Source organism: Miscanthus floridulus, chromosome 1, assembly GCF_019320115.1.
Source record: "Miscanthus floridulus cultivar M001 chromosome 1, ASM1932011v1, whole genome shotgun sequence".
Taxonomy (NCBI): domain Eukaryota; kingdom Viridiplantae; phylum Streptophyta; class Magnoliopsida; order Poales; family Poaceae; genus Miscanthus; species Miscanthus floridulus.
In genome coordinates, this window is record NC_089580.1 from 62,797,319 (window position 1) to 62,813,457 (window position 16,139).

Here is a 16,139-nt window from a genome sequence, read left to right on the forward strand (position 1 = left end):
TGCCATTTCAGTTCCAGCCCACACATGGGAAAGCTCCGGAGCCAGAACACAGGCCCGCCGGCCGCCGACGCCTCCCTCCGCTTCGCCGCGCTCCTCCAGTCGTGCGGCCGCACCGGTGATATCCGCCGCGGCCGCGCCCTCCATGCGCGCCTCTTGCTCACCGGCGCAGCTGCTACATCCACCTTCCTCGTCAACCACCTCATCACCATGTACTCCCACTGCGCCGACGCGGCCTCCGCCGTCCGCATGTTCGGCGTCGTGCCCCGCCCCAACCTCGTCTCCTGGACGACGCTCGTCTCTGGTCTCGTCCAGAACTCCATGCACCACGACGCGCTCGCCGCCTTCGCCGCCATGCGCCGCGCGCACGTTGCCCCCACGCAGTTCGCGCTCTCCAGCGCCGCGCGCGCCGCAGCTGCACTGCATCGGCATCAGGCTTGGCTTCGACAACGAGCTCTTCGTCGCGAGCCACCTTGCGGACATGTACTCCAAGTGTGGGCTCCTTGTTGAGGCGTGCAGGGTATTCGACCAAATGCCGCACAAGGACGCCGTCACCTGGACTACCATGATCGACGGCTATGCAAAGAACGGGAGCCTCGAGGCCGCTATTCTGGCTTTCCGGGATATGAAATGTGAGGGCCTGGTTGGAGCTGACCAGCATGTCTTCTGCAGTGCATTGAGTGCATCAGGGGGGCTCAAGGATGGATGGTTTGGTCGAAGCCTGCATTGTTGTATAATTAAGGCTGGGTTTGAACTGGAGACTGTTGTGAGGAATGCGCTACTGGACATGTATGCTAAGTCTGGGGATTTGGAGAGTGCCTCTCGTGTGGTGAAGATTAATCCTGGAGGTTGGAATGTTGTGTCAGGCACCTCACTGATTGACGGTTACGTTGAGGCTGATCATATTGAGGAGGCTCTTGAGACGTATACTGAGTTGGGGAGGCAAGGCGTTGAGCCCAATGAATTCACTTTCGCAAGCATGATTAAGGGCTGTGCCATGCAAGATCTGCTCGAACAAGGTGCTCAGCTGCATGCTCAAGTGATCAAGACAAGTTTGATCAGTGACTCATTTGTTGGTTCCACCCTTGTGTATATGTATGGAAAATGTGGCCTCATAAGTTTGTCCCTTCAGTTATTTAATGAGATTGGATACCACACTGAGGCCGCCTGGAATGTGGTTATAAATGTATATACACAACACGGTCATGGTTGGGGGGCAATCCAAGCTTTTGATAGGATGACCTCAAGTGGTATCAGGCCAAATCACATTACATTTGTCTGCCTCCTGACTGCATGCAGTCATGCTGGATTAGTGGACGAAGGACTGGAATATTTTTCCTCTATGAAGGATGCACATGGTATTGAGCCTAAAGAGGAGCATTACTCATGTATCATTGATATGTATGGTCGAGCTGGGAGACTAGATGAAGCAGAAAAGTTCATAAGTGAGATGCCTGTCAAACCCAATGCGTATGGTTGGTGCTCCTTGCTTGGAGCATGCTGGATGCGAGGAAACAAGGAGCTGGGAGAGGTTGCTGCACAGAATCTTATGAAGCTTGATCCAGATAACACCGGTATTCACGTATCCCTTTCTGGGATATATGCATCATTGGGCCAATGGGAGGATGTGAAGGCAGTCAGGAAGTTGATGAAGGATAGCAGTATTAAAAAACTGCCCGGTTTTAGCTAGGTCGATGCTAACAAGAAAACACATGTGTTTGGATCTGAGGTTTGGTAACACCCACAACAGGAGCAGATATACAAAAAGCTTAAGGAACTCTCCAGAAGGATAAAGGAGGAAGGTTATGTCCCAGACACAATCTCCTTGCCACTTAACCTTGAAGATAGAAAAAAGGAGAGGCTTCTGCGCTATCACAGTGAGAGGATTGCCGTTGCTTTTGCTTTGATAAGCATGCCAGCTACAAAACAAATCATCATGAAGAAGAATTTGCAGATCTGTGTAGACTGCCATTCTGCATTGAAGTTCATTTCTAAGGTAGAAAACAGGGATGTCATCATTGGTTCCACCATTTTGTAAAAGTGAGGTGTTCCTGTAGAGATTACTGGTGATTAGCTCTTATCTATCACTTCTTTCTTCCATTGGCATAGAAAGGATACAGATGGCATTCTTACATTGCTGCCAGCTGGTCGTTTCACAATGCTTATACTGGATGTCACATTGCAACTGGCATGTGAATGTATGGTTACCAGATATAACCATTTTGATGCTGCAGACAAAATATAGAGTTACCAGATATAACAATCTCAAGGACAAAAAATGGAAAATGAGACCAAGTGGTGAAGAATTAAGACCTGAGCCTTAAAAATTGATATGCAAACTTACAAAAACTACGTCAAGTACGCTTCAGATGCCTGATGGAATTGAGTCCTAGTGTTTCTCTCTTATTCTATAACATAACACGACTAATTGATATTTGAACATTGTTAGTGCTCAGTTAACTAACATATTTGGCATAACACTCCAGTAAGACTAGCTATGGGAGGTTACTGGAAAATGAGACCAAGTGGAACTGAATTATTTAATACATTTTGCCAAAAAAGTTCCTCTTTTTGATTTTTTTATGAAAAGTCCAAATTGGACCAAAAAAATGACAAAAAATCAAAATTTTGTATGACCATATGAGAACTTTTATTTGAAGTGAGCCACCAGGGTCGATTAAGCTCTAGCTTGGCCCTGTTGGAAATCACTCCCTCTCCATTCTTCAGTGTTTAAAAGTAACACACACACACCATGAAATCACTCCCTCTATCTTCAGTGTTTATCACAAACACTAGGGAATCAATCCCTCTATCTTCGCCTCTTCGGTGTTTATCACAAACACTAGGGAATCACTCCCTCTGTCTTACGTGTTTATCGCAAACACTAGGAAATTACCCCTCTATCTTCAGTGTTTATCACAAAAACACACTAGGAAATCACTCCCTCTGTCTTCAGTGTTTATCACAAACACTAGGGAATCACTCCCTCCCTCCCTCCCTCTCTCTCTCTCTCTCTCTCTCTCTCTCTCTCCCTCCCTCCCTCCCTCTCTCATATATATAGCTGATATACCTGCCCTATCCTCCTAATTACTGCAGTCATAACTCCTATGATTGCTTATTATTCTCCTTAACTACTAGCTGAAAATCTGCTAGTACTAAAAACTGCACCTAGACACAATGAACTTGGACACATGCATGGACGCACAGGATTATAGCTAACAGGCCCTTGGCTGGAACTGTCATATCCTTGAATTAGAAAAGCTGCTTGCACGCTTTACTTAGGGTGAGAACTTCTGTTCTGCATATTGCCTGTCCAGTTATACTTTTCAAATGAAAGTTCCTGTTAAGAGCTGAGTCTCTCTAAGATAAATCTCCCAGTCTAAGATAACCTGTTGGTTAGTAAAAAAGGTACCGGCAGGATCTGATTGATTAGTTTGTTCAGTATGATCAGTCAATGCATTTGAGAATACTGAATATTCAAGAACATAGTTGAAAAACTTTGCTTCACAATCAATGTGATTGATCAATTCTATCTCTTCAATGTACATATACCATATCAACATGGTATCTATGATGTTTCACGTTACAAAACTATGTGCATCATCTCAGCTCCGGAATTACATGCTGAAGATATTTGAATGACTTCTCATAGCTGACAAAGCCCATGAACCAAAAATCAAAGCCATCAACAGTAACTACATCAATATATTTCTCGTCTGGATTGTATAAATTTTCCCGCACTGAAGCACTCTTTATCCTCTTTGTGGGGATCAACACCTGCAGAAGGTACATATTTTATTAGCTTTAACTCAAGTGTGTCCGATATCTTTAGGTCACAGTTTCTATCTGATAAACTTCAGGTACACAAATTGAGAAAGATATTTTGCTTCAATTACCTTGTAAGGCACCCTTGTACTGCCTCCTTTTGGAGACATGAAATTCAAAGGCCTATCACTATGGAAAGCAATCTTCTTAGTTGAGATGAAAAGCATTCCAGCTATTGGACCAGCTGTGGTTGAAAGATAGCACTGGAAAGCCTTCAGTAGTTTCTCATCTTTCTCGACTGAAAAGTATTCTCTGAAGACTTTATCAATACCACCAGCTTGGAGAACCTTTGCACCGAAGCTTAGTTTCCCTTTTATAGTTTCTGAAATTTTCGGTCCTAGAGTTACTGCAAAGGAAAAAGATTTATCAACAACAACAAAGCCTTTAAGTCCCAGTGATGAAATTTTTTATTTTATCAACATAACACAACTTTGTTTGTGAAAAAGGACAATGGTTGGATTCTTACAGTGTTCTTTGAACCCTTGCATGTAGTTATCTGTTTTATGGCTCAGTTTGTTCATCCGATAAATGAAGGAACTCTTCTTATCTGTATCATCAAAAGGATATCAAGTCAGTATGGGCACAGAAAGTAATTTTTTTGCAAAGGAAGAACTGGGGAAGCAGGTTGCGAGATTCTTACTTTTTTTATGAACCAAGGCAGAACAGGAAGGTTTTCCTTGTCTTTCCTCATCGGCATATGCAAACGAAGTCAATGGAATTCCAATGACATGCTCCTGGGTGAAAGTCTCCATTGCTTGGAGAAGGTCTATCTACAAATCTGCTTTGATGCTAGGAGACTTCTCTTTGCCTGTGAGAACTGAGAAGTTGATGCCTGCTAGTGCTCATTGTCTGAGCCATATGGGGGTATTTATAAGGTGAAGCCACCAAAAAGGCAACTTTATTCCAGGGAACAATGTGGTGTAACCGAATCAGCACTTGATGCTGCATTCTCATCATCGCCTCATCAGGAACAAAAGCAAGGCCTGCTTTCTTGACAAAGGAATGGGCATGAGCGGGACAGCTGGAGCTTTCAACCCAGCCAATGAGGAGGTGCCAATGCTTTCCTTTCCTACTACACTTTCTATTGCTAATTGCTTAGCACAAGGTTCTGACGATGCAGTTGATGACAAGCTCATAGTTGCTTTGGTACATTGTAAGGTTCTGATGAGTGAAAAATATAGGTTTTGCTAATAATATAATGAACTCTAAGTAGTCTATGACACCTAGTGCATAACCGATTCTTTTTCCCATTTCAGGAAATAGGTTCATGGAGAGTGGAGAGGGAAGTAAAACAAACACGTGGTTGGTTCAAACCTGAAACCAAACTACCGGTAACATTTGGTTCCGGTACATGTTTCCCTTTCATGCATACTTGTGAAGGTTTTGGAATCTCAATTAATCTAGAAAAATATGCACATTTACATGACAAGATGAATGGCAACTGTGTGTTGGAGATGTGGGTTTGATAATCTGCCACTTAGTGTGGAGCAGAAGAGTAACAGAAACTAAAAAATCCTTTCTGCTGTGTACTCATCGACACATATTTGTGTAATTACATTCAGAACCTAACCATACTTACGGATACTGCAGGGAAGGACACGCATAGATGCTTTAGGCCTCATTCGGTTACTTAGGAACGAGGCTCTCGAACAATTCTCAGTTGGAATTGTTCACTAATTTGTATAATCTTGATAAGCTGGAATTGTTCTTAGGTCCAATCCTAGGAAACCGATCGGAGTACTGCTAACGTGGTAATTTGACCTTTTGAGTTCAATATGGCCTTGTTCATCCATGATATGTGAAGCTGACTATTTGGCATCAACAATGCCATACTTGCCTCATCCCCTCAAGAGTTTGTTTTCTTTAAATCTCAAAGCTGTTTGCAGTAATTTACTATTCCTTAATACTAAACTGCTGACCGATGCCAAGCAAAAGAAATCTATTCTGCTGAGCCTTTCGGCTGAAGATCCTCCTTTTAGCTGTGACTCGACATTAGTGTGCCTTTTCATTTGCACCTGTGGGACACCGGACACAGCATTGTGAATCTTAAACAAACCTATAAAAGGTATTTCTCTGTCAGGTTCATGGTTTAGGAACATGGTGGCCCACGTAATGGGCTCGGACTTGTGGATGATGTGTAACGGGACTCATCTGATGTGTCAACTAGTCGATTTCTGCAAATATGGACTGAAGAATATAATAATCTTGCTTTGTTGCAGGTCTCCATTCCATTTTCCATGCCAGGTGTTGACCTGACATACATTGAACCTACACACAACCCCGTCAGATAGGTGATATTACTCGATAAAGCCACTGGTTGGAGATATTGTATCTGCCCTTTGTCACTTTCGATCCGACGTAGTGACATGTGCCCATGTGGGCTGCGGAAAGTCCATTGACCATTGTACATGAATATTGGCTAAGATCCGGTCAAGTTACCTGGCTCTGCATTCTATTCATCGAAGTGTCAAACTGTGACGCGATAAGCGATACATATAGATAAACAGTAACCATTTGTTAATGGGCTTTGCTAGCGCCCGAACATCCGGCGCGCGACCGGACGTCCGCGCCTGCTGTCCGCCCTTTTAGTTTCGTCCCATCAATCAATTCAGCAGTCGCTGGTCCCCTGACTCCGTTGTTATTTCGCATGTCCCTAGGCTGCAGGGCTCTCTCGCTCGATCACTCGTATGCATGGTTGCATGCAGCTCCTGCCGCCCGCACACACTGCTGCTGCGCCTGCCCACGCGCTGTTGTTGCCGCGCCCCCGCCCGCTACTATGGTACGCATGCGCCTGCTACCGCGTCCGGTTCGCTTCTCACGCACACGGGGACCAATGTACCCGCAGAGACCACCTCTGCCTGCCAGTGGCGGAGCGTGAAGGCTAAAATAGGGGGGGGGCATTTGTCAAATCCAAGACAACATATAGAGAAGTTCCATAGAAATAAGTTTTGTTTCTAAATTACATGGTCTATGAAACAGAGCCAAACGAGCGTGGGCATGGGGGCGCGGCCGCCCGTCGGCCGGGGCCGATGATGAGTCGGCGAGCCAATTGGGAAGGCCGCCGCGAGGCATCGATAGCTCTGGCCTCTAGCTTCCGGCTCGTCGCCTTATCGTCGTCTGTGAGCCTCCATCGGCCGTCTTGGCCACTCGGTGGATGTGGATTATTTTCTTCCCCTTTGCTTTGCATGTTGAGCAATGCCAGGTCCCAGGTGCCACCAGTCATGTGGCTCCTACGTGCATAATGGGCTGGCTTGCATGTGGCCGGTGGCCCATCGCCTATGCCTTGTGGGCTGAATTAGCTAGCCTAGTCATCCAGACTTGCACAACAACACAGATACGTTGCACAGCATCATAGATCTTCATTTCTTTTTTGCGTGGCAAGGGGGGCCGGAGCCCTCTATGGCCATAACGTGGCTCCGCCGGTGCTACCTGCACCCACTTCCGCGCTTGCTCATGAAACACTTGCAATATAAAGTATTTGCTGCAACATACGTATGAAACAGATGAAACATTTAGAACATACACTTGCAACATATGTCTATAGCCACTGCAACATACGCAACATCCAGATAAAACACTTGCAACATACGTTTGAAACAGCTGAAACATTTGAAAACATACACTTGCAGTGTACGTGTATAACCAGTGCAACATATGCAACATCCAGATAAAACACTTGCAACATACGTTTGAAAACAACTGAAACATACACTTGCAACATATGTGTATAGACATTGCAACATATGCAATACCAGATCTACTTTTACAACATCCAAATAAAACATATGCAACATGAATCTGAAACGCATGAAACATACGGTTGTAATGTGTGCTCATCTACTTGCTGCCGCCCAATGGAGGCTCGTTGACGCAGAGCTCAATGCCAGTGCGGAGTTCGATGCCATGACGCGGAGGTCGCCCACGGTCCATGGACCTTGGCAGGCCCGTAGATTAGCAGGAGCAAGCTGTGCGACTGTTCAGGGCCTCCAAACTTTAAAGGCCTCCAAAGTACTAATTAACAATGGTTGATCAATTATTGGATAGAACAAATAAAATGCAACATTACAACATAGGCCTTAGATTACCGATTAGCTAATTGGACCAGAAGGACATAAGCTCGGTGGCCAATGCCGGCCGGCCTGCTTAGCTTGGCTTCTTAGATTTTAGGACCCTATCTTATGTTTCATACATGGGCCTCCAATTTGTAGGTATGGCCCTGACCTCGGCTGTGCGAGTACGAGTGGGAGGCGCGAGGTGCGAGCGCGAGGCACAAGGCATGGGGGCAGGCGGGTCCGCCCCGTCTACAATAATACAACTCAGCTTGTCTTGTAGCCAAGCCACATCAACAAATTCTAGGTGGATGAGAGAGAAACGGAGGAGAGGTGGATGAGAGTATTGATTGGCTTAAGTTGCAGCGCCGGGCGCTAGCACAGTCTCCGGGGTCTGCCACCACCTGCGAAGCGCACAGCTGCTGTGGTCTGAGGAGATAAAGCAAGGGAGGTGAAAAGTACATGGGCCCCATATAATAAAAAATATATTTAGAATAAAATAATAGACTAGATTGTTGTATAACTTGTCTATTGCAGTAGTCTCTTGTGATTTTTTTATTTTAACTCTTTTTATAACTAATTTTAAATCTAACACTGCTGGTTTTTTTTAAATTAACATTTTTGGCCGCACCTATTACCCTGGCGCGGCCAAATGCCTGTGCCGCGCCATGCATGGTGGCGCGGCAGAGGGCTGACGTGGCGACAACCGGGCTCGGGGACCACTGACGTGGCAGGGCCTGCCGCGCCACTGACCTTGGCGCGGCAGTGCCGCGCCCTGACCCGTGGCGCGGCTGGGCCAAATAAATACCGCCTGCCCGCCCGCCGCCGCCGCCAGCCGCACGCGCCCATCGCCGCCAGCCGCACGTGCCCCGCCGCCAGCGCCCACATGCGCCCGCGCCCACCCGGCCACTCCCGCCGCGCAGCGCCCACGCCGGCCGCGCCACGAACGCCGGCGCGTCAAGGCCGCCCGGTCCTAAGGTACCTCCCTCTCGATTTCATATTTTTTTTATTATTATTGATTTAGGATAATTAATGATTTAGGATAGTTAGTAATTTAGAATAGTTAGGGTTTTATGATTGTTATTGATTTATGATAGTTAGTGATTTAGGATAGTCAGTGATTTAGGATACTTAGGTTAGTGAATTTGTTTGTGATTTACGTAGGTAGTTTTTAGGTTTGAGGTAGTGTGTTCTAGTATAGTTAGGATTTTGGGTTTAGAGATTGATTATGTATTTGTTATTTAGTTTATAGTTAGCTATTTAGTTAGTGATTTTTGGTATAGATACTAGTTTATCCTAAATCCAAAAGGGTTTAGGGATTTTATGGATTGATTATGTATTTATTATCTAGTATAGTTAGGATTTTGGGTTTAGGGATTTAGGATAGTTAGGTTAGTGAATTTGTTTGTGATTTGTTTGTGAACTTACTAATGTTAATTTGAATTTTGTTAATTTGAATAGTCTAACGCTTTGTTTATCAATTTGTAACAGTATGGCCCCTCCCACGCAGCACCCGTTGTACCACATTCTTGAGGTGGAGTACGACGACCAGCACCGAGCACACATCTTGAGTGACACCGGCGCAGAGGTGGCCTTGCCTCATTTGAGGCCCCGCACGCACACCAGGGCGTACCAGTGGGACGAGCGTTATGCCCCGTACATACGGCGTGTCGGCTTCCTCGAGCTTGTCCGTGTTGTCAACCACGGTCTTCCGCCCCTTGACCCAGCACTACTTACTGCAGCCGTAGACAGGTGCGAGTGCATTCTTTGTACGTAAACTTTCTTGTAAAAAATTTGAGGCAACTAACAGTCGTTTTATTCTTATAACAGGTGGAGACCTGAGACCCACATGTTCCACCTACCTTGTGGCGAGATGACCTTGATGTTGTAGGACGTGAAGGCTACTTTAGGCATTCGGTTGGGGGGACTTCCAGTGACAGGGATAGTTGACAACGATCACTGGAGGGAGCTAGTGGCTCAGTTTACTGGCTTTCTTCCACCGGACGACGATGCTTCCAAGAAAAATAAGTGAGTAATTCAAGCCTATTTAATACTTGCATTGCTTTCCTACATCCATGGGGTCTCATTTTCTTTGGTCAATTTCAGGAAAAGTTCCGGTGTTTCGTCGTCCTAGATCACAGAGCGCCTTGATTACTTGGACCATAGGCTGAGGAGGCTCTGATCGACAGGTTCGCTCGAGTGTGGCTCTGGCACTTTTTTGGTGATTTCCTCTTCCCAGACGTCTCGGGCAACACCATCAGTTGGATCTTCCTAGACATACTTCGCCAGCCGTGGGAGAACATAGCGGCGTATAGCTGGGGCAGCACAGTCTTGGCATGGACGTATCGACAGCTATGCGTTGCCTGTCGTCGCACCTCAGGATATGCAAACCTTGGGGGTTGCTCCTACCTACTCCAGGTTTGGTGTTGGGAACGATTGCCCGTTGGGAGACCCCTTAATAATGGTTTACCGGTAAGTATTTTGGTTCATTATATTCTTTGAGGCAGTTATATATGATGAGATTATTAGTGGCTAATTCATTATCGTGTTCAATGCAGCGATGGAACGGGCATGATACACTCCCTACAGCTCTGTATATCTGGACGAAAGCATAGTTAGTTAGAGGGAATGCGTGGCGTAAGTATAGGGAGTACACGGACGATCTCGACGTCCTGACACAGCACCAGGTTACACTCTCTTTACTATCATACCTGTGCCTTTTTCGATGTACACTATATCACAGTCTAACTCAATTACAAAATTTCAGGTGCATTGGTGTCCTTGGGATTCTCTGGAGCTCCAGGCCTATCTCAGTCCTGTCACTAGGGATGAGTCATACGAGTATCGCTGCGACGTCCCTCTTATTTTCTTCCATGTGGTCGATATTCACTTGCCCATCCGGGTCTGCAGACAGTTTGGAAGAATGACAGGCTGCCCACCACCGCTTTACTCCACCAACCAAGAATTGCACGAGTACATTATCGATTAATAACAATGCTACAATTCAGAGGTTTGTTTGGTACAACTAACATCGTTTTGTTGCAGGTATGACCGTAGGAAAAGGTATAAGACCAAGGATTGGCGCGTGACACACAGCTCGCACATCCATTTGTGGCAGAACAGGGTACCACATGCGGTCCTTGCAGGTCCTCCACACGACCAGCGCACCTTCGACGAGTACCTGCGGTGGCTTCACGGGTCTACGAGGACACATATCAAGCCCCCCGTACACTGACGTGGCGATTGACGAGGACTCGGAGGAAGATGTCATCGAAGATGTGTACGACATGACCACTAGGGAGGACACAACTACAGAGAGCCCGCTTCAAAGATACGTGGTAATATACTTGAATGGTATAATCTGTTAACATTTTAATATTAAGTATGTGTACTAAAACTGTCCAACCGCGTTTCTATACCTAGGCGACATAATTGTCAAGGCTGTCCAACGAAGCAGCGTTCCGGCTACACGAGTCTAGAGGGCAGGGGCCAGACATTCTTGCGGCTTTTATGGAGGTAAACATAAACTTGTCCGTTCCGGAAATGTTTCTTTAGTGTATATGCGTTTGGATAATGCACTAACTTTAACGTCTATTTATGCAGAAGGTGAAGAAGAGCTATATGAAGCTAGCTCAAAAGCTGAGCTGCATGGACACTCCTTATGAACCGCCACTCCCAGCGCGGTCGGGTGGCACGTCTTCAGCCTCTTTGAGGACACCAGCCGGCTCTTCTCAGCCGATGACAGGTGCCACTTCCGCGGTGCGTACACCACCACATCATAGCGCTGGAAAGGACCCTGCAACCGAGGACGACGAGGATGATGATGACGACGACGACAACCCCCCGGGCTTCCGCGGACAGCACGACCAATGGGACGATTGGCCGCAGGACGAGATCGATATGTCTCAGCTAGGTGGTGTCCCGTTTGACACCCAAGAAGTCTCATAGGTACTAACAAAGATAGTTTGTTTTAATACGTAGGCTCCATGAACTAACGATTATAAAGAATTATAAGTAATCGTGCGTATCATATACTTGTAGGGTACGAGCCGTACGCACCGTCGACGCGACCATACCGACGTTGGCTACACTTCTATTGTGTTGCCAACAAATCCGAAGAGACAGAGACGTCCAAGGGATCCTTACACTCCTGGGTCTTAGTTTGTTAGGTCAAACGAATATTGGCATCCGAAACTTGCGGGGTTTTTTTGATTATGTTATGTCAAACTTATGTCAAAACAATGAATATGTTATGTGGCAGCTTGTCAACTTGCTTCTTATTCGTTTCTTTGCGTCGCGGCAGCACTGCCAGCGAGATTAAGTACCAACTAGTTCGGGAACCGACAGTCCCGACGTATCTCGACGCCGGTGGCAATTTTTCGTAATTGATTAGTTAAAATGGTGCATAACCGTATTATGAAAGACGAATAAATCATTGTCTTATCAAATTCTTTATTCGGCCGTGAAAATAATTCAACAAAAGACAGGCGCGACGCGTTTCGATTAAACCGTCTAGGTACCCCCGGGCGGGCGGCGGGCGCGGCGGCCAGGTGGCGTGGCTGCTCGGCCAGGCGGGACTGGCCGCGACATTTATTTGGCCCAGCCGCGCCACGGATCAGGGTGCGGCACTGCCGCGCCAAGGTCGGTGGCGCGGCAGGCCCTGCCACGTCAGCGTTCCCCGAGCCCGGTTGTCGCCACGTCAGCCCTCTGCCGCGCCACCATGTATGACGCGGCACAGGCATTTGGCCGCGCCAGGGCAATAGGCGCGGCCAAAAGTGTTAATTTAAAAAAAAATCCGGCAATGTTATATTTAAAATTAGTTATAAAAAAGAGTTAAAATTAAAAAAAAATCTCTCTTGTTGACCTGACTTGGCTTATAGCCACGCTTATTAATCTTGCTCCTAGAGAGCATTACCGTTTGTCAATAAATGATGACGGTATAGGAGTGCGGTCTGCTGTGGTTGCCTGAAACCCAATCCAGCGTGGGGAAGGGGTGCAATCCCCTGAAGGATCATTTTATTTAGTTATGTAGTTTTATCTTCTAAACCTTGTTTATTTATATGATTCAAGAACTTCACTGAAAAAGTGATTTCCATTCAATGTGATTGATCAATTCTCTCTGTTCATTGTACATTGGTATGCGGTGAAGTCCAGACCTAAAGGTAGTTTTATTCAAGGGAACAATGTGGTGTAACTTAATCAGCACTTTGGGCTGCATACTCACCATCGCCTCATCAGGAATTAAAGCAAGGCATGCTTTCTTGACTAGAGGAATGAGCACGGGCAGAATACTTGGAGCTTTCAACCCAGCCTATGAGGAGGTACTGACTCCATTACATTTTGCATTGCTTACCACAAATGTTGATGACATGCTAATAGCTTCACTTCATAGAAAGGTGCTGACGGGCGTGCACGTATGCTTTGCTACTTATGATGCTGAATTCTAATAGTTTATGACACGTGGTGCATTACTGATTCTTTTCCAATTTTAGGAAATCGGTTCATGGAGAAAGGTGTCAAAACCAAGCTAGCTTTCACATATTTCGTTCTTGTACATCTCTTCCTTTCACATATTGAATCACGTTTTTGTATAGAAGAATATTGTTAGGGATATTGAGTCTTGACCAATCTAGAAAAATGTGCACATGTCAGGTTTGCATAACAGGATCGATGGCATTTTGGCTGCTCCATAGCGGCCCTAATACCATGCTTTCTTCATTAGCTCCAGAGTTCCTTTTAGCATTTACCCCATACCTTAATACTACACTCCAGAGCTCCAGAGTTCCTTTCATCATCTAATAACTCCATTGTTCTGAGCCTTTCAGCTTAAGGTCTTCTTTTCAGTTGTGGCTCCACATTGTTTGTGTGCCTTTTCACTTTTACCTGTGGGCCACAGCCTTGTGTTTTAGAATCGTTTAGGGTCTTAGAAAAATATTTCCCTGGCTTCCTGCCAGATCCATGGTTCAGAAACACAGTGGCCAAGATGTGGAATGAGACTAATCAGATGTGTAAAACTACTTGCATTCTGCTAATCTGGACTTCAAGGATATCATAATCAGAGAGTTCAGATCCTTGCACAAGTCTTTGAGGGTACTCTTGATGGTGTGTCCCCACCAGGTAGAGAAGCGTCGTGTCGTTGCTGAAGGTGTTACAGCAGCCAGGTCTAAACTCAGCAGGATTAGAGACCGAATTTGCCGAGTGAAAACACAGGAAATCAGAATGTGATTGATTGTCTTAGTCTTTGCGCTCTATTCATCCATATGTCAAATGAATTTGCAATGCGATGAGCAATATATATCAATGATTAATAATCATTTGTCTACAATGGATGATGGTATCAAATGGGAGTCCGCTGTGGTTGCTTGAAATTCTATCCTGCACGTGAAAGGGTTACATTTTTTTTGCCCTTTTGAACCATCGTTGCGATTGATGAAAGCATTTGATTCTGTAGTTTGGTCTTGCAAACTATTTTTACATAAACAACCAAATTATTTATATAAACAGTATGTTCAGTACGGTCTCTCCCGGTGATCTCTATAAAAATGTATTAGATAATGTTGTATCCTCCAAGAACATCGTGGGATGTGTGGGTGGTTTGTCGGTCGCGTCTAGTCTTCTTCGGGAGCGATGCTTGCAAACCTGGCCCTTTGGGGCTTGTATGAGTCTCTTTGATTCTTTTTTCTTCTTAATATTAATATAATGATACGAAGCTCTCCCACGTGTCTGAGAAAAAAAGGAACATTGTGGGGGAAAAAATGCTCTGCGTTCAATGTGAGTGATCAATTTTATCTGTGTAATGTACATGTACATATACATATACCACATCAACATGGTATGCAGTATGTTTCAGACTACAGAACTACGCATATCATCTAAACCTTGAAATTACATGCTGAAGATATCTGAATGATTTCTCATAGCTAATAAAACCCATAAACCAAAAATCGAATCCATCAACAGTAACTAAATCAATATACTTCTCATCAGGATTGTACAAATTTTCTCTCACGGAAGCACTCTTTATTCTTTTTGCGGGGATCAACACCTGCAGAAGGTACAAAATTCATTAGCTTTAACTTGTTGTGTAAATGCAAATATCTCTGAACCGCATTTTCTATCTCAAAGACTCAAACAGTTGAGGTGCTATACTATGTTGGAGATTTAAGATTTTACTTCAATTACCTTGTAGGGCACCCTGGTCCTTTCCCCTTTGGGACATGCTAAACTCAGAGGCCTATCACTATGGAAAGCAATCTTCTCATTTGAGATAAAAAGCATTCCAGCTATTGGACCAGCTGTGGTTGAAAGATAACACTGGAAAGCCTTCAATAATTTCTCATCTTTCTCCACTACAAAGTATTGCCTGAAGATTTTCTGAATGCTGCCAGCTTGTAGAACCTTTGCACCGAAGCTTAGTTTCCCTTTGATAGTTTCAGAAATTTTTGGCCCCAGAGTTACTGCAAAGAAAAAAAAAAGATTTGACAGTGATGAGAACTTTTACTACTGAACATAACACAACTTTTATGTGCAGAAAAGAAGACAATGGTTGAATTCTTACAGTGTTGTTTGAACCCTTGCATGTAGCTATCTGTTTTCAGGTTCAGCTTGTTCATCCGGTAAATGAATGAAGTCTTCTTGTCTGTATCATGCATGGGAAGGACGCCAAATCAGTATTGATTTACAAAGTTATTGCAAAGGGAGAACTGAAGAAGCAGGTGGTGAGATTCTTACTCTTCTTGTGAATCAAGGCAGAACAGGAAGGTTTTCCTTCTTCACTGGCATATGCATAGGAGGCCAAAGGAATTCCAATGACATGCTCCTGGGCAAAACTCTCCATTGTTTAGAGCCGCTCTACCTGCAACCCTGCTTGGAATTGGATGCTGGGGGGCTCTGAGAAATTGACTCCTACTAGTGCTCAGAGTCCAAGCCATATGTGGGCTTTTATAAGGTGTGAAGCTGCCTAAAAAAAGTTACTTTATTCCAGGGAACAAACAATGTGGTGTAACCGAATCAGCACTTTATGCTGCATACTCACCATCGCCTCATCAGATTGACTAAAGGAATGGGCACGAGCAGAACACTTGGACCTTTCAGCCCAGCTAATGAGGAGGTAGCGATGCTTTCCTTTCCCACCGCACTTTCTATTGCTTACCATAAACTCTTGATGACATGCTTACATGTATAGTTAGCTTTGTAAGGAATAGGTTCATGGAGAGTGGAGAGGGAAGTAAAATAAACACGTGGTTGGTTCAAACTTCCAACCAAACT

General features: G+C 45.1%; 2 protein-coding genes and 1 pseudogene across 2 annotated transcripts; 1 reads left to right on the forward strand and 2 right to left on the reverse strand.

Annotated features, from left to right (window-relative positions):
• Positions 1-24: 24 nt before the first annotated feature.
• LOC136485240 (pentatricopeptide repeat-containing protein At4g14850-like) lies at positions 25-1,904 on the forward strand (annotated as a pseudogene).
• A 1,596-nt stretch (positions 1,905-3,500) lies between these two features.
• LOC136485249 (GEM-like protein 7) lies at positions 3,501-4,646 on the reverse strand. Its single transcript, XM_066482171.1, has 4 exons — positions 4,463-4,646; positions 4,289-4,369; positions 3,894-4,168; positions 3,501-3,774 (listed from the first exon to the last, which is right to left on the reverse strand). The coding sequence occupies exons 1-4, from the start codon at positions 4,572-4,574 to the stop codon at positions 3,598-3,600; spliced, it is 645 nt and encodes a 214-aa protein (XP_066338268.1). The 5' UTR covers positions 4,575-4,646; the 3' UTR covers positions 3,501-3,597.
• Positions 4,647-14,632: 9,986 nt separating this feature from the next.
• LOC136485260 (putative GEM-like protein 8) lies at positions 14,633-15,749 on the reverse strand. Its single transcript, XM_066482179.1, has 4 exons — positions 15,603-15,749; positions 15,430-15,510; positions 15,054-15,328; positions 14,633-14,916 (listed from the first exon to the last, which is right to left on the reverse strand). Exons 1-4 carry the CDS (start codon positions 15,706-15,708, stop codon positions 14,740-14,742), a joined length of 639 nt encoding a protein of 212 aa, XP_066338276.1. The 5' UTR covers positions 15,709-15,749; the 3' UTR covers positions 14,633-14,739.
• Between the last annotated feature and the right edge of the window lie 390 nt (positions 15,750-16,139).